Source organism: Calidris pugnax, unplaced genomic scaffold (assembly GCF_001431845.1).
Source record: "Calidris pugnax isolate Ruff unplaced genomic scaffold, ASM143184v1 scaffold166, whole genome shotgun sequence".
NCBI lineage: Eukaryota > Metazoa > Chordata > Aves > Charadriiformes > Scolopacidae > Calidris > Calidris pugnax.
The window spans coordinates 66,105-89,215 of record NW_015090941.1 but is presented as its reverse complement, the minus strand read 5'-3'; the positions used below and the strand labels follow the sequence as shown (position 1 = coordinate 89,215).

Genomic DNA, 23,111 nt, shown 5'->3' with positions numbered 1-23,111 from the left:
CACCTAAATATGAGGAGAGAGGTGGTGAAGTGAGAGTGTCACAGACAGGGAGGGACAGAGCAGAAGTGCTGCTGCTGCCTGGCCACACGCCTGCGTGTCCGTGTGCTCCCCGGGGAGAGCTGGGCAGGGAACGGGCTTGTGTATAAAACAAGGCATATTGCAGAAGGTGCTTTCCCATAGCGAGCAGCCTGTGTGAGTGCTGTTCTTGTGACAGCTGCTGGGCAGGGAACGGGCTTGTGTATAAAACAAGGCATATTGCAGAAGGTGCTTTCCCATAGCGAGCAGCCTGTGTGAGTGCTGTTCTTGTGACAGCTGAAATAAATGTGTGTGTGTGTGTGTGTGTGGTTTTGACACAACTGTGTCAGGAAACCGAGAGAGAGCAGCGTACGAATCGCGATGCTGGTTTGGGCTTAATACTGGGATCAGCTGCTGGGTTTAGAGCGAGCTCACGATATTGCTGTCTGATCTTATAAATTGATTTAAGTCGTGTTGCCATGGTGCCTGTTCGTTTCTCTCCCAGCACAACACCCCCTAAGCATAATCCCTGCATTACTGTGTACTTAGGGTAACCTTGGAAGGGCTGGATTGTAGGAATGAACATGGCAAACTCCTCAAAACCAGGGCAGTTCATCTTAGCAGTCCTGTGGCAGAAGTAAGATAAGAAGTGTTTGCTTCTCCTCCGTTGCAGCCCGTGCTGCAAGGCCAAGGCATCCCTCTCCTTTCCTAGACCACTTCCCACCTCTAATCTTTCAGAGCAGTGTTTTCCTTGTTTTGTAGTTACAATTTTTCTCTCTTTTCACCAGAAACAAAAATTAATAGGAAGTACAATGGGTGGAGCCTGGGATTCCTCAATTCTGATTTTTTTAAATTATTTTTTTCCCCTTCATTGACATAGTGAAAGCACTTAAGTCTTCTTCACGCTGTTAAATGCTTGCCCATTTCCCTTGAGGCATTGGTAGGCTCTGAAAGTTCATTCCAGTCCCTGACTGATGAGGTTCCTGGAGGTGAGGCTAGTTTTTTTGGTAATGTTATTAGTTCAGCCTTGCAAAATATTACTTGCCTGAGGTGAGTGAGAGGTTTTGATGGGCAAGTAAAGCCTCATCAGTCATCACCACAGCAAATGATTTTTGTGTCTGAGCTGGTGAGTGTTCAAAGCAGTTCCTGGGACCAGATTAGTTGTGCCCCGTGAGGAAATATGTTTTTTTTTTTGTTTCTGCTTAAATTGCAGCTCAGTTCTCCCCCAGCATCACGAGAGGGACTGGCAGATCTGACACGCTGGGGGCTGGACGCTGCTGCCAGGTCTTAGAGGAAGCTGGGGATGCTCTGAACACCAGCTCACTTCCAGAGCATATAAATCACACACACTGCATTCAATGATCAGCTTTGCTACGTTTCCCATTCTGTTTCGGGGAAGAAAAGTGATTTGCAAGTCAGTTTTTCCCCGAACAGCACAATATCAGATGGTTTTCTTGATGCCAGCTGCTTCTTGAATGGGATTCTGCCTCCTGGTACGGGGAGGTTTAGCCAGAAGGGGTGCAAACTTCAGCCTCGTTACCTGATTTACAGTCTCTGGGTTTATTGCACCCTTGTGTTTCACACATTTACCCTTATATAAAGACACCAAAATCCTCATGTGATTGGAAATCAACCTGGCAGCATCTGAAATGGGATTTCTGTTGAAATATCTCTCTTCCCATTAGCTCTGATGGTGTATAGAGAAATACAGTGAACCCCCATCCACCCATTTAAGCCTTCACTCTTTTAGTTGTTTGTATGAACTTGTGCCTTTTTTTTTCTTTCTCTTTTATTTTTTCCCCATCTCTTAACCAAGGCAGGATGGATGACAAAACCCAAAGCTGCTTTTCTAGAGTTAAGATGAAGCAGTTTCCCATGGCTGAGCTGTGGTTCAGTGGCAGAAACAGGATCAAAACCCAAATATTTCTGACCTCCTCTGCCCATGGATTCCTTATCTACAGAGAAAGCACAGAGGTCTGGGTGGTGGCATATTAATTAAGCACCATTATCTCTGCCAGCACGGTCGTCAGTTATCATTTCCTAAATCTCAATCTGTGGTTTGGGACTGAATGACTCATCTGAGTTTTGCTAAATCTTCTTTTGCATTAATGTTTCTGATTCTTAAAGATGAAAAGCAATCACAGATAGGGACAAACGGGGACAGTCGTGCCTGACTACAGCTCTTCAAAATGTTTCAAGTTAGTTTCTGCTGTCTTTTTAATTGCACAGTTTCCTTCTTTTTATTGGGCTATCTTGATTTTATTGTAGATTTTACTGATAGGGTACATTATAAGAAAAGTAATTTCTTTATTATATTTTTCTAGGGGTTTTACTGGATTTATAAAATACAGAGATGAAAAAGGCCCATTATTGTCTCAGGTCTTCTCTGGTTAGTACAAGATTATTTTCTACATTGTGATTTTTGACAGTTTTCTGAGCCCAGTTTTGAATAAATTCTACAACTTAATTACATCTCTCCAAGTGTCTTCCAAACTCCTTCTCCCGGAGGGAGCTCTATAAATAGTTTGGGTGTTTGAGCTTCTTTATTTTTAAAGCCTGAATGCAAAGAATGACATCTAAAAAGTGATGGGTTTGCCCTTGCTGAAGTTGGCATCGAAACGTTGGCTGCAAACACGTGTTTATAGACGTTCAAGGCTACATCAAATATTAATGTACAGCGAGCTTTTGGCTACGGCTGTTCAATATCACCCTGCATGGGGCTCATTTAGTGTGATTCATAAATCCTGTGGCAGCTGGCGGTGATGTGGTGCTGCTGTGGGTCTGTCCTGTGTATTGAGTATATTTTGGGGAAGAAAAGGAGGAGCTCCTCCTGCAGGGGTTAGATTGTGATACCTAAAGATATTTGATATTGCAGCTTACAAACGCCTATCCTGCTTTTGAGTAATCATAAGGTAAGGTAATCATAAAGATTGCTTGAATTAGAGCTGCAGGAATCATAGAATGGTTTGGGTTGGAAGGGACCTCAAAGATCATTGAGTTCCAACCCCCTGCCCTGGGCAGGGACACCTCCCACCAGCCCAGGTTGCTCCAAGCCCCCTCCAACCTGGCCTTGAACCCCTCCAGGGATGGGGCAGCCACAGCTTCTCTGGGCAACCTGGGCCAGGCTCTCACCACCCTCATTGTAAAAACTTTCTAGGAAGCTAGTTTACACTGCTCACTGCCCAGATTAAAAAGAAGACAAGGTGGACAGTTATACCTTTAAAAGGACATATAGGTAAGAGGCTTGAATTAAGATTTAGTTTCACTAAACCTTAGTCAGGCTCCCTAAAGACCAGAGATGTACCTGAGCTACGAAATACAGTTCTGGGTCAAAAGAAGTTCAGTTTGTTCAGACCATAAACAAGTTATTCTGTATCTCAAAATTTTAAACCATTTTTTACATACCAGAAGGGTCTGTGAAGGTGCTCTGGGAGTGCTTTCCTGCCAGAAGAGGTAGCTACTACACTAATTTTGAAATCCTAAAGAATTTAGAAATTGTGTTTGATCCATTTGAAAGACATAGAAATGGTCAGAGGTTTAGGAAGTGGGAAAAGAACAAAGCAACAAATAACACGGGAACGCGTTGCTGCTGATAGTAATATTGTAAGGAAGTTTTCAAAGCCAGAAATCACATGAAAAATAATAGCTTAAATCAACAGAAGTGTAAAGAGAATTGTTAACAGGTTAAGAAGTGGGTACCACAGATAGAACAGAGAAGGAAACAAAAGCTATCACCAAATTACGGGTACCAGCTGATAGGTATTTGAGGTTATAGGAAGCTAATTAGCAAACTTACTTAGGACTTACTTACTTACTTAGGAGTGCTCCAAAGTCATATTATCCTGCATCAGATCTGTGGTTTTGCCTTTGGCTGAATTAAAGTGACACTTTCAGGGTGTAGGTGGAAGGTGTAGCGTGCAGAAGGCTTCAGCTCGAGAGTGGAGCTCACCTGCCTTAATTGAAGTGCTCAGCAGTTAAAAACCTGCCCTGCCCACCTATCTTAATGCACTTCCCAGAATCACAGAATCACAGAATCTTCTAGGTTGGAAGGGACCTTAAAGATCATCTTGTCCAACCGTCAACCTGACTGACAAAAATAGACACCCACACAACAAACAAGCAGCACCATCACTAAACCATACCTCCCAGCACCACATCAACCCCTCTTTTGAACACCTCCAGGGATGGTGCCTCCACCACCTCCCTGGGCAGCCCATTCCAATGCCTGAGAACCCTTTCAGGGAAAAAATGTTTCCTAATGTCCAGCCTGAACCTCCCCTGGCGTAACTTGAGGCCATTTCCTCTCGTCCTGTCGCCTGGGACTTGAGAGAAGAGAACGACCCCCACCTCTCTACACCCTCCTTTCAGGGAGTTGGAGAGAGCAAGAAGGTCTTCCCTCAGCCTCCTCTTCTCCAGGCTGAACACCCCCAGCTCCCTCAGCCTCTCCTCATCAGACTTATTCTCCAGACCCCTCACCATCTTTGTTGCCATTCTCTGGACCCGCTCCAGCACCTCAATGTCTTTTTTATGGTAGGGAGCCCAAAACTGGACACAGTACTCGAGGTGGGGCCTCACCAGTGCCCAGTACAGGGGGATGATCACCTCTCGGGCCCTACTCCCCACGCTGTTCCCAGTGCCACTTCCCAGTGCTCAAGGAGAACAAGAAGCTGCCAAAGGCAGATGGAGCACGTGGTCCTTGGGTGCTGACTGCTCTTACTCTGAGTAAAGAGCTCAGGGGGATCTTGTGGAGCTGGAGCATCCAAAAGTCAAGAGTGAAGACCCCCAGGGTGGGCAGTTTTGCCCCATTCCTGCAGGAATGCAGTTAGACCTGTCAGCTGGGCTGTGCTTTTTGGAACTTAACATCAGTGGTTTTGCTCACGCTGGAAAAATTAGTAGAGCTGCCAGTTCAAGGGGAGGTTGTAAATCTTTCTTTTTTTTTTATTTTAAGCAAACAGTTATGTTGGTAGATTGAAAATACTCAGGTTACGTTTAAAGGACAGGAACGTACAGTTAATTTATGGTCAGTGTTTCTTTAGTGTCTACAGCAAAAATAGATGAGTAATTGGATATGGGGAGCCCATACAGCAGTGTGGCTTTTAGTCAAGGCTTTAATGGAGCCCATTAGGTTATTTGCTGGGATGTGAAAGCAAAACATGAAGCTTAAGCATTTTAAGAGCTTTATGGCATTTCTAGCGTAGAGCCTTGGCTTTATGGCCCTACAGAGGGACCTGGCAACAGCCGTTAGAGGCTGCTGCTCCCTCTCAAATTGTGCAGACTTGTCACTTGGGTGTAGTGTAGGAGTTGTTTGTGCATATACCTGTGTATTTGTAATTTGTAATTTTAAATCCTGGTTATTCCTTATATCCAGACCCAAAACGCCTACTGAATCCAGAGCCCCCAGGGTCTTGCCAGTGAATTGCCATTGGCAAAAATGTTATAAAATCAAGTAACTGTAAAAACTTACTGGTTTATTTTACTGTCCTCAAACTGCACATAAGCTTAAAGCTCTTAACTTTCTATTCATATTTACTGAAGTCTCATGGGCCAAATGCAAGTTTGTAATTTTGTAGATTGAAAATACTCAGGTTACGTTTAAAGGACAGGAACGTACAGTTAATTTATGGTCAGTGTTTCTTTAGTGTCTACAGCAAAAATAGATGAGTAATTGGATATGGGGAGCCCATACAGCAGTGTGGCTTTTAGTCAAGGCTTTAATGGAGCCCATTAGGTTATTTGCTGGGATGTGAAAGCAAAACATGAAGCTTAAGCATTTTAAGAGCTTTATGGCATTTCTAGCGTAGAGCCTTGGCTTTATGGCCCTACAGAGGGACCTGGCAACAGCCGTTAGAGGCTGCTGCTCCCTCTCAAATTGTGCAGACTTGTCACTTGGGTGTAGTGTAGGAGTTGTTTGTGCATATACCTGTGTATTTGTAATTTGTAATTTTAAATCCTGGTTATTCCTTATATCCAGACCCAAAACGCCTACTGAATCCAGAGCCCCCAGGGTCTTGCCAGTGAATTGCCATTGGCAAAATGTTATAAAATCAAGTAACTGTTAAAACTTACTGATTTATCTTACTGTCCTCAAACTGCACATAAGCTTAAAGCTCTTAACTTTCCATTCATATTTACTGAAGTCTCATGGGCCAAATGCAAGTTTGTAATTTTTTCCCATCTTTTGAAACTAGTATTGCTCGGAAAACCCTTGGTGACATGTAAGCAACAGGCCTCTTTATTCTCTGCCTTTTGTTTTGGTTTCACACCCTAGTTTTCTTTCTTAAAATTAAATAAAGAGCCCAAAGACTAAGCAGAAAGATGGAACAGAGTGTCTTGGAGAGAGTCATCAGCCTCCCGACAGCCGACCGAGACTAAGCAGAAAGATGGAACAGAGTGTCTCAGAATCATCAGCCTCCCAACAGCCGACCACGATACCTTGAGTGCCTTAGACTGGAAAGATGGCATTGGCACCTTGCCTGGTAGCAACATACAAGTAAGAGACCAAGAAGTGGCCACCATGCCTTTGGCAGCCCAGAATATTTTCAATATATTCTGAATTTTGCAAACAAAGGTTGCGCAGAGAGAACACTTTGCTGTAAACAACGGGGTTGGCATTATTGAGGAAGTGGTGAAATTTTCGTACTGTTTCTGAAAGCTCCCTCTCCCCTTCTAATTTCTTGCTCAATTGATTTCTAAAGGCAGCAAGTGTTTTAAATAATTGTTTTCTGCTGATAGAAGTTACGGGCCTGATCTCCCTCATTCTCAGTCGTGTCCATACAACATACTCAGGCAAGAAAATCCCGTTAATTTCAGCCCAGCGTGAGAAAGACATTTTTCTCTGAAAGACAAATTTCCTCAATTTGTGGGGTTGAGTCTGTAGGTTCTTTTCACATCAGTGGTTCTTTTTTGCAGCTTTTGACAGCTTCTATCTTACATATTCATGTTAGTGACGAGTACAGCTCTCCTGTAAATCAGAACCGAGATGTGATGGCCACAAACGTGGTGTTCTCTGTTAGAGGAGGGTGAGTGTCTGTTGACTGGTTCCCAAATTACCTTCAACTGTTATTTCGCTTCGATTGCACTTCTGATGGTTGAAAATGAATATGTAAAATTGCCCTCGAGGCTGCAAGTTCTGAATCTCAGAGGGGGGAAAAAAATCAATTTCAAGTGAAATAAATTGGAGCTGAAGGGACTTGAGAGCTTTGAAAAAAATCAGATCGTTGGTATCTCATCAGGCATTCAGAATCGGGACCCCCACCTTCTGCAAGTGTTGCCAGTCTCGCCCTTCCTCCCCTCCTCCTCCTCCCTTTGTGGGGAAATGTCTTCTACACGGGCTGCCAGACCTTCCTTGGGCTGCCAGGAGAATGCTCCTGCCAGCAGATGTTGAGAGAAGGTGGATGAACTTGCCAGTGTGGAGTGTTTTGAGATCAGTGGTTTATACTCTCCTAAAACTGGTGTGGAATTGGGTCCACTGACCCTCCAGGAGGTGCTTTGGGTGATTATTTTGCCGTGGCCTAACTTTTGTCCTATATTTAATCAAAGCCATTGTGCTTCTGCTTCTTAAAAGAGCTCAGCAATGTATCCTCTTAACCACAGTAAAGTTCTTTTGGAGGAACAGCTCCACTTTTATCGATTCCTCCTAATAGTATTGAATCAACAAAGCACCACGTTCTTTATTAGACTGAAAGACACCAAATAATATCGCATTATTTCATATTAGATGATCAAATAGAAGAGCTGAGTACCAGGGTTAGTGAATGTGGTAGAGATGTTTAGCTGGAACACGATAAGCAGCTCCACAGGAAGCCACTTCATTCTTTAGATGCCAAACGCTTTTTTCCCCCCTGCAGAAACACTTCTTTTTTTTTTTCCTCTTGCTGTTTAATCTTCCCCCCCATCTCTTCCCGCTATATTCCAGTTCTTGCTTGTGCAATGAAATGCGTTTTTCCTTAATTCCCTTAAAAAAAAATTCTCAGGAGGGACTGATTGTTTCTGGAGATTTGTGTGGATTTCATATTGGCGAACGTGCTGTATTGAACCCCCTTGTGCAAAGGAAGGTGCAGTCCTGTCAGTACCATGGGTTTGTGTTTCCAGAACTTAGGAATGAGGGATATTGCCTTGAAGAGAGTCTTGGGATGAAACTGCAGGTTGTTTCCATGGATCAGCCAGTCCTCAGAGATCAGAGGTTGTTAATAAAGATGCTCATCAGTTTTCTAACTAAAACTTATGTTTTCTGGGGCTGGGCTTCACCAGTTGTGGCTGTAGAGACACCATGGAAATTAAAGGAGGTGATAACAGCCTGGTGTCTCCACTGGTTGGGGCTGGAGCAGAGCTGTTCATTTGGAGAAGAGGAGGCTGAGGGGAGACCTCCTTGCCCTCTACAACTCCCTGAAAGGAGGGTGTAGAGAGGTGGGGGGTGGCCTCTTCTCCCAAGGGAATGATGACAGGAGCAGAGGAAATGGTCTGAAGTTGTGGCAGGGGAGGTTTAGAGTAGATATTGGGAAGAATTACTTTACTGAAAGAGTGGTCAGGCCCAGGAACAGCCTGCCCAGGGAGGTGGTGGAGTCACCATCCCTGGAGGTGGTTAAGAAACGTGTCGCTGTGGCACTTCAGGACATGCTCTAGTGCCCAAGATTGTGAGGGGTTTTTTTGTGTGTGAGTGGTTGGACTGGGTGATCTCAGAGTCCTTTCCAACCATGAAGATTCTGTGATTTGTACACAGGAGTGTCCCCACCTAGGGACATTTTGCTAATACACTGTGACCCTGACACCTTCTCCAGCTCCTTCCACTGACCTTCTGCCGGTGACCCTGAGCTGTCCTTACCAGCCACAATGAGGAACCCCCAGGGTCTGCACCCATCTGCTCTTCTGGTGTGGAAGGAAAGCAGTAAGTTTCTTCTCTAAACCTGACGCTCCCCTGCAGGAAACACAGTCCACTTAGAATTATCATTTCTTTGAAATGGATTGTTTCTCTTTGTGCTGAAATAAAAATGATGCTCTGTCTCATCAGGGCCGCAGAAGAAGAACCGAGCTTTTTAAGAAGCAAGTCCAGCATCTTTGAAGCTTTGAAAAATACATCAGATGAAAAAGGGGTAAAAGGAGGAAGAATGTTTGGGATAATGCTTTGATGGGGAGCTGGAGGCAGGATGCTGAGCCCAGGAAGCACGCAGGAGTAGGGGAGGAACGGTGCTTCTCAGTGCAACGAGGGGGAGGCCCTGCTTCAGAGGTGAAGCAAATGCTTTTCAACTGGGTTTGGCAGGTTTGAGCGGGGAGCGGCTGGCGGAGGAAAGATCCCAAACTAAGAAAGTGCTGTGAATAAAAGCTTCGGAGCAGAGCTTGCAAATGCAACCCACCTTTGACTTCTCTCTTTCATTCTGGAGTTCAGTAGCTCCGTATTGCAGACAGTAAAGAAGATTAAGAATTAAATAATCTTCAGAGCTATTTGCTTATCAGAAATGTGATTTTTTTTTACATTTTTTTTATTTTTGATGGTGCTCAGTTGCCTTTGCAATTGGGGATTAATAAAAGATGCCCATTGACACTATTTGGCACACTTCAACAGTTTTCTCTGGACCAATGAAATGTTCTTTCATAGCCTAAGAAATTTTTTTAAGCTTGAAGGGTGAGAGTGTCTGAAATCTGCCCCATCTCAGTCCCTTTCCATAGCTCACCCGCGGTGTGAGCGCTTCGCTGTGTGTCCCCAGGGGTTCCCTTCTCCATCTGAATTTGCTCTTGGCCTGGTGTGTGTGTGTGTGTGGGTCTGCAGGGTGGGAGGTGCTGTGTTGGAGCAGAGGATGGATGTCCTTGCAGAACCTCTCTGGGTTCATCACCCACCCCAGCAGCTGATGGAGGGCTTCTTAAGGGTCAAACTGTGGGGGAATTGGGACTGGGAGCTCGGACACTGTGAGTCCTGGCCATACTGGTACGTGTCACCTGCCCACCTCTGCTGCCTGGGGCTTCTGTTGGGTGCATTTCTGGGTGATTCAGGAACAGTTGGTTCCTGAAGACTTGTCCTGAAGACAAGACTGTGTCTTTGGGTCAGGGTCCCCTGCTGTGGCTTTCACTACCAAGTGGTGCTGTGCAAGGAGGAGCTTATCAAACCAAGAAAGGATGGTTATTTCTCAGTGTCTGCTGTTCCCTCTGCTTATCCCCACGTTCCTCTGCTCCTCTGAGAAGTTCCTTTCCCACCAGGCTGTCAAGTGTCATTGAAAGAGGGTTGGGAACCTCTTGCAGCTCCAGACAAGGGTTGGGTTTGTGCCGTCCCAGTTGTCGCCGGGCTCTGGGGTCTCTAACACCCAGCCAGCACCAGCTGGGGGACCGGTGGGACAAGGTCTCCACAGGAACGTGACCTTTTTGGTCAGCAGCTGGGTGATTTTAGGGAAGTTGCTGTGTGTCAGAACTGCAGTAAAGGCAATTGTGCTTTGTTGGATGAATTGGAACTGTCAGAGCAGGCAAAATGCTTTTCTGAGGGTATTTATTGTGATGGGTTTATCAGAGGTCCATATTTTACAAGGGAGGCGCAACCAAAGCAGGGAGAATTAATGCTGTTTTCCTTCATTGACAAAAAAACCCACATCATTGGGGTTTTGGGGGGGGGCATTGATGTGTTTTGAAGATGAGTTGTGTTGGATGTTTCTCACTTTTGTTGCTACTTATTTTTAATGCTTTTTAAGGTATGTACAGCCATTTCTTTTTGTCCCACACCTCACTGCTCCTCAGGGAATCCTATATTCCTTCCTGTCCCCCTTCCTAGCCCTTTTACTGCTGCTTATTCTCTTGCTTTCTTCTGTTACCTGCAGTTCCGTTTCAATGAGTTTGGACTGCTAGAAATCATTCCTGAAGTAGAAGCAGAAGCCATAAAACCTCTTTCAGCAGTAAATGCCAGCCCAACCAGCTTTGCTCCTGCTGCTCCCAACGCTGCCTCTAGCCCTGCTGTGGAAGGTGAGCTTTTTGCTGTGGAAGAGAATATACAGTTTCTGAAAAAGCTTCTAGGAGTGGGTCTGACTGAAACGTGCATTTCAGGAGCGTGGTGCTCCCTGGCACAGCACCTTGGGGTGAGTCACTGTATGATTTGGAATGTTTTAGGAGTATTTATAGTGAATGTAATTACTGCCTAGTCATAATAGTGCCCGGCGCCTGCGCTGTGCTCGCTTTTGCAGGAGGTAAGTGTGGTTACATCAACGAGATTTGGGGATGTAGTCAAACATCCCTCTCCTGCTGAGTTTTAACTGACATCCTGGCATCTCTTTAACTGCTGATTCTGGGAAGTTGGAGCCCCTTCTCTCCAGGGTGGTGGCTCAGCAATGGCATCGATGTTTCTCCTTAGTGCCCATGGTTTACTTGTCATGAGAGATTCAGATTAGATATTGGGAAGAATTACTTTACTGAAAGAGTGGTCAGGCCCAGGAACAGCCTGCCCAGGGAGGTGGTGGAGTCACCATCCCTGGAGGGATTTAAGAAACGTGTAGACGTGGCTCTTCAGGGCATGCTCTAGTGCCCAAGATTACTGGTTTGTGGTGGGGTGTAGTATGTGGGGTTGTGGGTGTGGGGTTTAGTTGGTGGGTGGTGGTTTTGGGTTTGTTGTTTTTGTGGTGGTTGTGGGGTTTTTTTTTGTTGTTTTTTTTTCATTGGGTTTTGTTGTGTTTTTTGTTTTGTTTTGTTTTGTTTTGTTTTGTTTTTTGTGGTTGGACTCGATGATCTCGGAGGTCCCTTCCAACCACTAAGATTCTGTGATTCTGTGATTCTGTGACAGCATTTAAGTCTGTGTCTCTCCCACTAAGATTCTGTGATTCTGTGACAGCAGTTAAGTCTGTGTCTCTATTAAACCTGGTTTGGGGCTTTGAGGCCAGAATGGTCTGATCAAATACATCTTATTAAACGCTCTCAGCCTCCAAAACAGGTTTGGGGCTTTGAGGCCAGAATGGTCTGATAAATACATCTTATGAAATGCTCTCAGCCTCCAAAACAGTGATCGCTCCCACTGGGCAGCATCTCAGCTCCATGCCAACTCCTGAACCATGCTGGGAACCACACTTTACTGGTATAGCTGTGCCCTCAGTGGCTGCCCTTGGGCAACGGGAGTCTCCAGTGTTATTCCTTCCCCTGGTTGCAGTGGATGGCACAGTGCTGTGCCAACCTGGACGAATCCCCAGGAGTGTTCTCTTTGCAAGACCATCCTTGAGAAGCTCCTCTAACCTGGCTCGTGCCAAGAGTTACACCATTAGCCATAAAGGTTTTGAGGTTTCCAATTGAAAAACTCTTTTAGCAGGATAATGTGCATGTTACTGGACGTGCACGTCAGTGTAATGGAGAAGAAATATCTCTGTTCTTTGCAGCCCTGTTCTTACTCTGTTTACCAAGAAACCAGTAGCTCAAACCAAAATATGTGTATGTTCACCACTGAGCTCTTCCGTTCCACACCACTCAGTTAAGCTGGGCAGCCTCACTGTGGTTGGTAAATCATAGAATCATAGAATCATAGAATTGTCCAGGCCGGAAGGGACCTCCAAAGGCCATCTAGTCCGACCCCCCCGCAGTCAGCAGGGACACCCCCAACTAGACCAGGTTGCCCAGGGCCTCATCGAGCCTCACCTTGAATATCTCCAGGGAAGGGGCCTCAACCACCTCCCTGGGCAACCTGTTCCAGTGCTCCACCACCCTCACAGTAAAGAACCCCCTCCTCATCTCCAGTCTAAATCTGTTCCCCTCCAGCTTGAAGCCATTGCCCCTCACTAGTTTGATTAAATTCCTCGCTGTTTCAGTAGAGCTCCCTCCCAGATATGCCTGAGTGTCTTCCAGAGAGTACTAATGGAGACCAGCGCTGGGGAGCGATGCCAATTAGGAGCTCTCATCCCTAGAGGACCATTAGCTGTCTCCAGCGCAAGGTCATATTTTAAAGATGCTCTTGGTTAAAGGTGCCAGCGTGTGGCTGTGGCACAGGGAGCCCTTGGTAGGTTTGTCTGACACCTGGTACTGGAACAGATCTTCTCAGGTGGTGGCAGGGGACTTGAGAATTAGCTTGGGACACAGAGGCACCACGGGGCAGCAGATGGAGCCTGTTGGGTGCCACCTTGTCTTTGACACCACCAGAACATCCCAGTGGAGTAATTAAAAGGACGTTAACTCTTTGTGCCAGGTCTGTTAGCGACGCTGGATCTCTAGTCAGGGCAGGGCTCCAGCACTGAAGTCACACATCCCTATGGGGACAACTTCTTTTTTGAGGAGAGAATGATCTCTCCTGCTGTTGCCAGCCTGGACAAGCTTCTCCCAGTTGGCTTTCCCTAGGATTTTGATGGAACTATTTCTGGTTTCAGGTAGGAATGCTTTCTACCTGTCTTCCTGCTGGCTTTTCTCATCTCAGATTTCACTGTAAGCTCTGCAGAGTCACTTACACTTACAGGCATTCGCTTATGCTCCTGCTGATGGTGGGTCATTCTCCTCGTCTTTGTGAGCTGAGGAGATGTCAATCCCTCAGGCGAAGAACCAGCTCTTACGTGGACACCTCAGCACTAAGAATTTTTCACACTTGTTTAGTCCACATGTATTCCATAGATCAGTGTGACTTCTAATTGGGCAGAGCTCTTTTAGCGCTCTCGGTTCTTGCAAGTTTTCCCTCTTTTGTCTTTTCTCTGCCTGGAATCTCTAGTGTGACCAGCAGAAGTAGGGAGGTGATTGTGCCCCTGTACTCAGCACTGGTGAGGCCACACCTGGAGTATTGTGTCCAGTTTTGGGCACCTCAACACAAGAGAGATCTGGAGGTGCTGGAGTGAGTGCAGAGGAGGGCAACGAAACTAGTGAGGGGGCTGGAAAACAAATCGTATGAGGAGTGGCTGAGGGAGTTGGGGCTGTTTAGTGTGAGGAAGAGGAGGCTGAGGGGAGACCTCATCACTCTCTACAACTACGTGAAAGGACACTGTAGAGAGGTTGGTGCTGGTCTCTTCTCCCAGGTAATTAGTGACAGAACGAGAGGGAACGGCTTCAAGCTCCAACAGGGTGGGTTTAGATTGAACATTAGGAAAGAATTTTTCACCCAAAGAGTGGTCGGGCATTGGAACAGGCTGCCCAGGGAGGGGGTGGAGTCCCCATCCCTGGCTGTGTTTAAGGGCCGTTTAGATGCAGTGCTGAGGGACATGGTGTAGGGGAGGACTTTGTAGAGTAGGGGAGATGGTTGGACTCGATGATCCCAAGGGTCTCTTCCAACCTAGACCATTCTATGATTCTATGAATCATTGGTCCCTGTTGGCACAGGGAGAGGATTGAAGTTGTGATACGAGCAGGCACGTGTGCTTGTAGAGAAGACTCTCTGCCCAGTTCCAGCCAGGGCCATCAGACATCCCGACTGGGCTATAGGGAACAGTCAAATGCACATGAAAAATATCAGGTCGTCTTAGCAGAATGAGAACAAGCTGCTGAGGAGACTGTGAAAATGGCTCGACACAAAAAGCAAAGTGACTCATACCTCAACGTTGCGGACTGTGTGATGTGGGGGGGGGGGGTTCTGGTTTTTCTTTTGAGGTGTTTAGCAGTGCATTCCAAAAATTGTTTGATCAAACCAGTGTACACAAACGGCGCCACTAAATGCAGAACAGGAGTGATGTATATGGGGGAGGCCCCTTGCACAATTTGCACGACAGGTCACTTGAGCAAAGCGTGCATCAGGATAATTTAGATCCCTGGCAACGAGGACCACCCCAATTGTGTTCTGTTAAAATATTAAACAGGAAGTAATTTGCACTAGGAAGAACGCAAATCATAGGAGAAAGTAAACATAAATTATATATTGGAGTTATTCCTTACATTTTCATGCTTTTCATTCAAATGAAAGATTGATATACATCCCTTGCTAGATGTAGAAATAATTGTTTCTGCTCTCCCATCAATAATGTGCTACTTTTAGAGGCTGCCTATGGAGGATTTTTGTATGTATGAAGTATATATAAAGGCTGAAGTTTAATTTAAACTTAACCAACAGTATTAAAAGTATCCAAATGAGATGGACTTGTTTGACATTTGTCTTTCCAGTTAGAGGGTTACTAGGAATAAAGAAATAGAAAAAGATTTGTAACTCTGTCCTGGTTATAGCCTAGAGATTATATCCTCCTTTGTCACTTTTACAGGGGGCAGGGTTTATCCAAAATTAAAATATTATAGATAAAAGGGTGGGTTTTTTCCTGTAATGAGATGGTACTTTTTCTATGTACCAGCACACAGTTAATAATTACTTCCCTCACACTGGGATATTGAGGGTCACTTAATGAAAGTTTGTAAAGGACTTGGGCAGAACTAATTGCATGCAAGGTGTTTAAAAATACAAAGTTTCAGCATTTGAATTTAACAGTTGTCTTTCTCTTTGCTTCCACAGCCCTCAGAGACGATCTCCCCTGCTGCGTTTTCCAAACCTTTGAGCAAATGGATTGCTCTGAGAATGGAAAGTTTTATACTCAAACAGGCTCCCAGCAGCACAGGGACAGGTAAAGAAACCCCAGATTCTTCCTGGTCTGTGTTAGAAAATGTTTAAAGGGAACACAGGGTTAGAGCCACGTGTTGATGTGAGTAGAATGAAATCCTCAGAGCGAGTGATACCGTGGCTGGGCCACCATCGAGCTCTGCCAGGGGCCTTCCTGTCACCCTTGAGGCTCCTGTGCCCACAGAGGAAGGCTCCACTCAGAGCTCCATCCTCATTTCTCCTCCCAGCCTAAGGAAATGCTGGTTGACCTCCATCCTACGGATAAAGATGATGTTTTAACTTCCTGTAGAGTTGTAAAAAGGCAAAATTGAAAACCCTCTCGAGCTGCTCCGGTGGGGAGAGCTGTGCTGGTACTTTGGAGTGCTTTTAAAAGATAGATATCTTTTGATATTTAAAAGATATTGATATTTAAAAGATATATATCTTGGAGTCTCCATCTCTGGAGACATTCAAACCCCGCCTGGACACATTCCTGTGTGACCTGCTCTGGGTGGATCTGCTTTGGCAGGGGGTTGGACTGGATGATCTCCAGAGGTCCCTTCGGACCCCATGTCATTCTGTGATAAATCTGGCAAATCCTGCAAACATGTTCCACTTCTTTAGGTTCTCAGCCCAGGCATCCTCATTCTGAAGAGGTACAGAGACACTGGGAATGCTGCAGGAGTGTTGTTGCGCTTTTAATTTGCTTTTTGTTTTCAATTTTGGATGTTTAGTGATACCAGAAACATTCCAGATGATTGCAGAAACAGGGGAAATAGTAGAAATCTTAATACCAGCAGTGGCTGTCAGGTGAATGAGGCTGACAGACCCGTGAAACGTCTCAGGAGGAAGAGAAGACTGCTTCTGGAGTCTGAGGATGATGAGGAAAATGCAGATGAGGATGAGGTAAATGAGGTTGCCTGTATTTTCTTTAAAGAGAGCTGTGAAGAGAAGGGACATTCTGCATCTCACCTTTCATTGTGCGATGCAAACGGAGCTGAGGAGGGGGTGTTGTTCTGTACTCAGGAGAACGGGTCTGGTCCTGATTTGTAGCAGCAATGAGAGTATCTGTGGTGAAGCCTGAGGAGTCTGTATTTTCTTTAAAGAGAGCTGTGAAGAGAAGGGACATTCTGCATCTCACCTTTCATTGTGCGATGCAAACGGAGCTGAGGAGGGGGTGTTGTTCTGTACTCAGGAGAACGGGTCTGGTCCTGATTTGTAGCAGCAATGAGAGTATCTGTGGTGAAGCCTGAGGAGTCCTGAGGGTGAGCAGCTCGTGGGGTGTCAAAACTAGAATTTCCCACTTTAACTTCCCAGGTGGAGTTCCAGCCCCGTGCACCGAGTGTATTTCACAGTCATAAAAACACCTGCCTCTAAAAATACTTGATCCAACTCCAGTCAAGTGCTGCTCTGCGGTATCGAAGAGCAGTGTCAAACCCCAGGGTTTGATTGCTTTTTATTAGGTACTTGCATCTGCGCTGCCAGAAACCAGTGTTAATGGTGGGTGAACAGAGGTGCCTCAGTCCTCACCTGAGCTTCCCTTCACTCAGCATTAAGCATCTTCCTCCTTTCAGGGGCCCTTCTCTGCCCAAGCCTGGGTGTGTAGTATCTCAGGCCTGAATTTTAGTTAAATTCACAAATTGCACATGCTTTTGTGGTGCAGAGAGGCTGGGGCAGGAGGTGTTGGGAATGCAAGAGGCTTCCGATGCCACGAACAGTTTTAACTCCTCGTGTTGCTCGTGTAAAGGTGTTGGGAATGCAAGAGGCTTCCGATGCCGTGAAGTTTTAACTCCTCGTGTTGCTCGTGTGAGATGTTTTAAAGTCCCTACGTTTTCAGAAGTGCTTGCATTCTCTCTCATCCCCCTTCTCCTCCTCCTGGTTGGAAACTGGCCCCCTCTCTCATCTGGGCCACGTTTGGCAGGCAGCTTTGCATTTCAGATTTTGCCCTTTTTTTTTGGTTTGCTTTGAGAAATGACAACCCGGGGTGAATTAAACATGAGTTTGCAAAGCAGATCGAAGGACTGTGGGTGCAGTCTGGCTCGGCGTGTGTGTGACACGGGGAGACCACCTTTTCTGGGGTGTTCATCTATGACAGTAGTTCCTTGAAGCTTCTGCTTCCTTCGGGGCTTCAGAAGAGATTTTTTTGCTGTATCCCTTCCCTGACAGAGATGGACGTAAGAACCTCTGAAAGGAAAGCAGAGCGTTGCAGGAAGGCTGCTTACGTGAGCAGTAAATCCTGCATTGCAGAAAGCAAATCCTGGGGATTGTAATGGAGATTTTGGGCCTCTGCTGCTCCTCAGTAGCCATATTGAAATGAACTTTCAGTAGCATATGTTAAATAATTTGGAAAGCACTTTGGGATGCTGCAGGATCGAAGTTATAGATGTAACGTACCCTACTAATGTTCTTGCAGGGTTATTCAAGATAAAATAATGCTAGTGCTCTTAGTCACATGTTACGTCCTGATTGTACCTGCATTGTGAGATGATCAAGGAGGGAGGGAAAAAAAACAATATTGCTAAACTTTTTTTTAACGTATCTGTGTCTAGGAGAAGAATAAATCAAATAATATGAAAAGCCGCAGAAACACTAAACCAATAAAACAAGGTGAGCTAAGCTCATAGTCTCTTTTCTTTAATGTTTATAGATTTTTTTTTTACTAGCTATTATAAAGTGAATAATAGTAAACAGAAGAGGAAAGGACAGTAGAGCTCATTTCACATTCAGAATAGCTTATTAGGTCCATAACCCTCTTACCACAGTCAGTCTGCTGAAGTGTATTAGCAAGAATAGAGGAGATCTGCCCGCGTGATGGGCACAGTGAGAGGATCTGGAAGGAGACAGCTTGATCCAAAGCTCCCCAAAGCCAGTAACAATCTTTTTTCCATTGACTTTGGAGAGCTCCATAGCCACAAGACTACAAATGCTAAATAGAAAATAAGTTGTAAACAACATGTGATTGATTATAGACTATGGGTTAAATTTACTCCATAGCGCAAAGGAGTTAGTGTATGGAAACTGGGGGAGATTTTTTAATATGCATTTAAACGTAATTTTCTGTGTGTATGATCATGGTCCTACTAGAAGGAATCCAAGCACCTGCCCAAGGTGTTCTCATCATCTGTGCACTGGTAGCTGCATTGTGGTATTAGCAGGTTATAAATATAGGGTTGTGTATATATAAATATATATATATATATATAAAAATCTTGTGAACTGAACAGAAATTCACTTGATTTTTCATTTGTTTTGTTTTAGGTTTATTTCAGCTGCAATTATATGCCTCTTTGTGCTGTCTTTTAGTTGATATCTAACCCCTTATTCCTCTGTGAAATATCAGGAGAAGGAATTCTTTTCCACAATTTTAAGTTACTGTATCTTGTCCAAACTTTAGAGTGGCAGCTTTCCACGGGCAGTTTGCCGGCAATCCAGGTGCCACTATTCATTTGACCTACGATATCATAAATTTATATTTCTTTTAATGGGAAATGAGCCTGGTTTTCCTACTGCTGGAATTCCTCCCTTTCCTCAAAACCTGGGTGACACTGCCTCCCTTGGGGTACAGCACCAAAACAGCCTTGGCCTGTACGTGGGAGGAGAAAGAGAAGAGAGGGCAGAGCCAGAGGCATCCGAGAGAAACATTCATTTTTTCTCTTTGTTTTTGATTGCTTAGCTGTTCCTGGAAAGAAGAAGGGATGGAACTGGGTTTCCTACTTAGAAGAGGAACGGATGCCAGCTGCTCCCCTAAAACTGTTCAGAGAGGTTGGCAGCTTTCTCAGCTCTCTTGCTATGTTTTTCTCAGGCAGCATCACAGAATTACTAACTCAGGGGAGGATTGGAGCCTACCCTCCAGCCAGCAGTTACATTTCTGAGTTGTTTCGGTGCAAGCAGGCAGTAAAAACCCCCACATGTTTGTTTCCAGCCCTGAAGCACTGTGGAAACAAGCGTCTGCCCTGTGAGTCTCAGCCCAAACCAAGGCTGTAAAAAATGCTGCTTGAGTCTCACTCAGAAATAAACAGTGACTGTTTTGGTCTGTTTTGGATAACTCTGGATAAATGGGCTGTGAGGCAATCTCCCAGTAGTGCTGGAGAGGGACAGCCTAATGTCTTTCATATGTCCCATGGTCGTAGAGCACCCCTTCCATCCTCCCTCTGAAGAAATCTGCAAGTCAGTTTGCTCTGTGAATGCTGTGGAGCATCTCACTGAGACGTGACTGTTACAAGGGAGGGTGGAAGTTGTGTTCATGGTGTGTTGGTGGTGGAAGAGGATGGGTTTGGCCTTGATGAAGCTGTTTCTGCCCTCCAGACCATCAGCCCACATTAAAAGTTCCACTCCCAGTGAGCTCTTCAAAGCCAGAGGTGGTTGGCACCTCACAGAGTGAGACAGGAGGGAAATGAGGTAACTGCAGTGGATGGAATAAACCATTTGCAGTTCCAGTCCAGATTTCTTTGAAGCCTGTGCTATACTTCAAATGCTTAGCTTGGATTAAGACTGCAAATAAATGAAAAGGCACAAATGTTTTCTGGAATGACTGTGTAAAAGGACTCCAGATCAAACATGCCTTGTCCCTTTTACCCTTTGAAGCTGAGAAGTCACCTTTTGGGAAAGTCCAGACCACGGACCTCGTGCTGACACAGGGAAAGTGATTTTCATTTCCCAGCTCTTTCTTTCTGCCAGCCCTCCTGCACTGGGCTATGAAGGGGATTCTTTTCTCTTTGAATAGACCTCATTTCTGCATTTGCTGATTTGCTCATAGCTAATTGCAACAGGCTCGTGGGTCAGTGTTTTTGAGAGATGCATTAGATTAACAAGTAATTGTGAAATATGTGATGAGGCCATTATTGATCCCTGTACCTTCGCCGGCCGATTAAAGCAGCAATCATTTAGTGATAGAATTTTCTTCTCTGGTTGAAAACTCGAGGATAGCTGATGACTTCTCTGCAATAGATTTTGTCTCTTGGAATTCAAAACAAGTGTTTCCTTCCTCCCCCTCCTCGCAGTATCAGTCATTCCCACAAGGCCGAAATGGATTTAAAGTTGGAATGAAATTGGAAGGGCTGGATCCTGAACACCCCTCTCGATTCTGTGTCCTCACGGTGGCTGAGGTAGTTGCTCTTCCTATCTTTGGTTCCAAAATACCTGCATACTTTTAGGTGGTTTTTTTCAATAAAGAGTAGGAACATAAGAATAATAGTATTTTAATTAGTTAACGGTTAGGAGGAGTTCAAGGTGACACTGAAGGAATAGTGTCACGTGGTTAAGGTTATCCCTGAAATCCTACTCTCAGATTTTTGTGATTGTAACTTAGAATAATAAACCTATTAATAGCATGCAGTGAACAAATGTGAAAAAAGAACAATGCAATTAGGCACTAAGATTTAGTAAACATAAGCAAGTCAAAATGCTTTTATGCTTCTTCGATTATGTGAAATCTGTGTTAATTTGGTATGGACATAACAGTTTTTGGGCTGCGTTTGAACTCCAGATATTGCTGCCCAGTGATATGTGTGTGAGTGTGGAACAGGAGGGCAGGGAGGTCCCAAGGAGTTCTGTGTTAATTTGGTATAGACATAACAGTTTTTGGGCTGTGTTTGAACTCCAGATATTGCTGCCCAGTGATATGTGTGTGAGTGTGGAACAGGAGGGCAGGGAGGTCCCAAGGAGCTGTTTTATTTTCAACTGTTTGAAGTGAGGAAAGAAAAGCGTGGAAACTGGGAGACGTAAATGAGGAAAAATAAAACTAGACTTTTGAGAAATTAACTGAGATCTTCAATTTTATCTATAAATCCAAATATGGAAAGAGTGTTTGATTAGTGTTTTTCTTTAACTTCTTTATGAGCCTTTATGCTAATCAGAGCTCCCCTCATTATAGGTACAAGGATACAGGATGCGATTACACTTTGATGGTTACCCAGAGTGCTACGACTTCTGGGTTAACGCTGACTCCTCAGACATCCATCCTGTTGGCTGGTGTGAAAAAACGAGTCATAAGCTGCTCCCTCCTAAAGGTATGGAAAAAAAAAAGTTTACAAAACCCATAAATTCTACTAAGAAACTACTGCTTGTTTCGTTTTTAGTATGGTTTCATCGCTGGTGTGAAAAAACGAGTCATAAGCTGCTTCCTCCTAAAGGTAAGGAGAAAAAAAAAAAAAGGTTTACAAAACCCATAAATTCTACTAAGAAACTAGTTGTCCTGGCTCTGCTTGTTTCGTTTTTAATACAGTTTCATTGTGGAACTCAATCTGAGGGGCTTAAAGGGAAGAGACATAACTAAGATAGTGAAGCACAAAAGAACAAACCAGCTTCCTTTTGATACTCCCAAGGATTGATTTGGTCAAATTAAAAACTATCGGATGAGCATGTAAAACAAGGAGTCTCTTTGAGCTTCAGAACTTGCTTCTTTCCTGCGTTCAATTTCCTAGAAACATTTGAAGGTTCAGATTAATGATTGGACATTATACTGAGGGAGGGAGGGAGATGGTTTAGCTGAGATGCGTAACCCCTGAAGACTGCAGAAGGGCAGTTATCATGCAAAGTTCATATTCTTCCCAGGTAATTTCCATTTCTGAAAAACCAATCTGAATGTAACGGGGCCGCGTAAAACAATCTTTTTATCTCGCTTTCTAGGTTTCAAGGAGGGAGAATTTAATTGGACTTCCTATTTGAAGAATTGCAAAGCTCAGGCAGCTCCAAAAAACCTTTTTAAGACCCTCAGCACTGTAAGTGGTGGTACTGAATGCAAGATGTTTGAAATAGGTCTGATGCTGAGTTTTGACCAGAATATTTACGTGTTTTTAATATGCTCGTGTCAGAGGTACAGCCATGGCACAATCAGATGCAAGCTGTTTCCCACTGTGATTTATTTTTATGATGGGAAACTAGTACAATTTTTCTTCCTTCCCCCAGTCACTGACTTTTGAGAAGGAGAATTTGTATTTCCCTTCTTTCTTAATACTGGAGGAAAAGATTTACTCTGCCATTTATTAAATATATTACAACAGGCTGTTTTGCTGTGTCCCTACAGTCAAGATATTAGTGTCACTTTCCTCTAATTTAATCATTTCCAAAATAATTTCTGGTTGCCAGCAGCATACTCATGTGCGCCGTGGGATTCATTATGGGGCTGTGGATCTCCAGCATTTTTCATCCTTCACCCACTGTTGCTTTCTTTTTGGTTGTTAATTTGGGTTCCTGTGCAACGCTCACTCCCGTTTTGTGTCGCTCAGATGACACAAAGTCCATGGGCTGGTGGGTTTGAGGCTGTGGATGGACAGAGCCCTGACTTCAGTGGGATCAGGGTCTAATTCTGCAGCTCAGCTCTGCTCCCGAGTTCCCCGTTTGCCTTGAAGACTCTCACTTTTTCCGTTAATAAGACAGGACCTGATGCTGACACTTCTCCTCAGCCAATATTCATCATTGCAAGGCATGTGATCTGCTGGATCAAGCACTGGCTGACTGGAAGGTCCCAAAGAGTGGTGCTCAATGGATTCAAATCCAGCTGGCGGCCGGTCACTAGTGGTGTGCCTCAGGGCTCAGTGCTAGGACCATTTCTATTTAACGTCTTTATTGATGATCTCGATAAGGACATAGGGTGTATCATCAGCAAGTTGGCAGATGACACCAAGTTAAGCAGGAGTGTTGACTCCCAGGAGGA

General features: G+C 44.7%; 1 protein-coding gene across 3 annotated transcripts in view; it reads left to right on the top strand.

The window, feature by feature from the left end:
* Window positions 1-10,820: 10,820 nt before the first annotated feature.
* LOC106893683 (lethal(3)malignant brain tumor-like protein 3) overlaps window positions 10,821-23,111 on the top strand; it is a 44,388-nt gene continuing 32,097 nt past the window's right edge. Inside the window, exons 1-8 of one of the 3 annotated variants that reach the window (XM_014951854.1) lie at window positions 10,821-10,953; window positions 15,374-15,482; window positions 16,192-16,363; window positions 18,007-18,064; window positions 19,131-19,219; window positions 20,458-20,562; window positions 21,330-21,465; window positions 22,085-22,176. In XM_014951854.1, coding sequence (XP_014807340.1) covers window positions 15,421-15,482; window positions 16,192-16,363; window positions 18,007-18,064; window positions 19,131-19,219; window positions 20,458-20,562; window positions 21,330-21,465; window positions 22,085-22,176 — 714 coding nt within the window. In that variant the 5' untranslated portion in view covers window positions 10,821-10,953; window positions 15,374-15,420. The other 2 variants (XM_014951855.1, XM_014951856.1) reach the window with 2 other exon arrangements.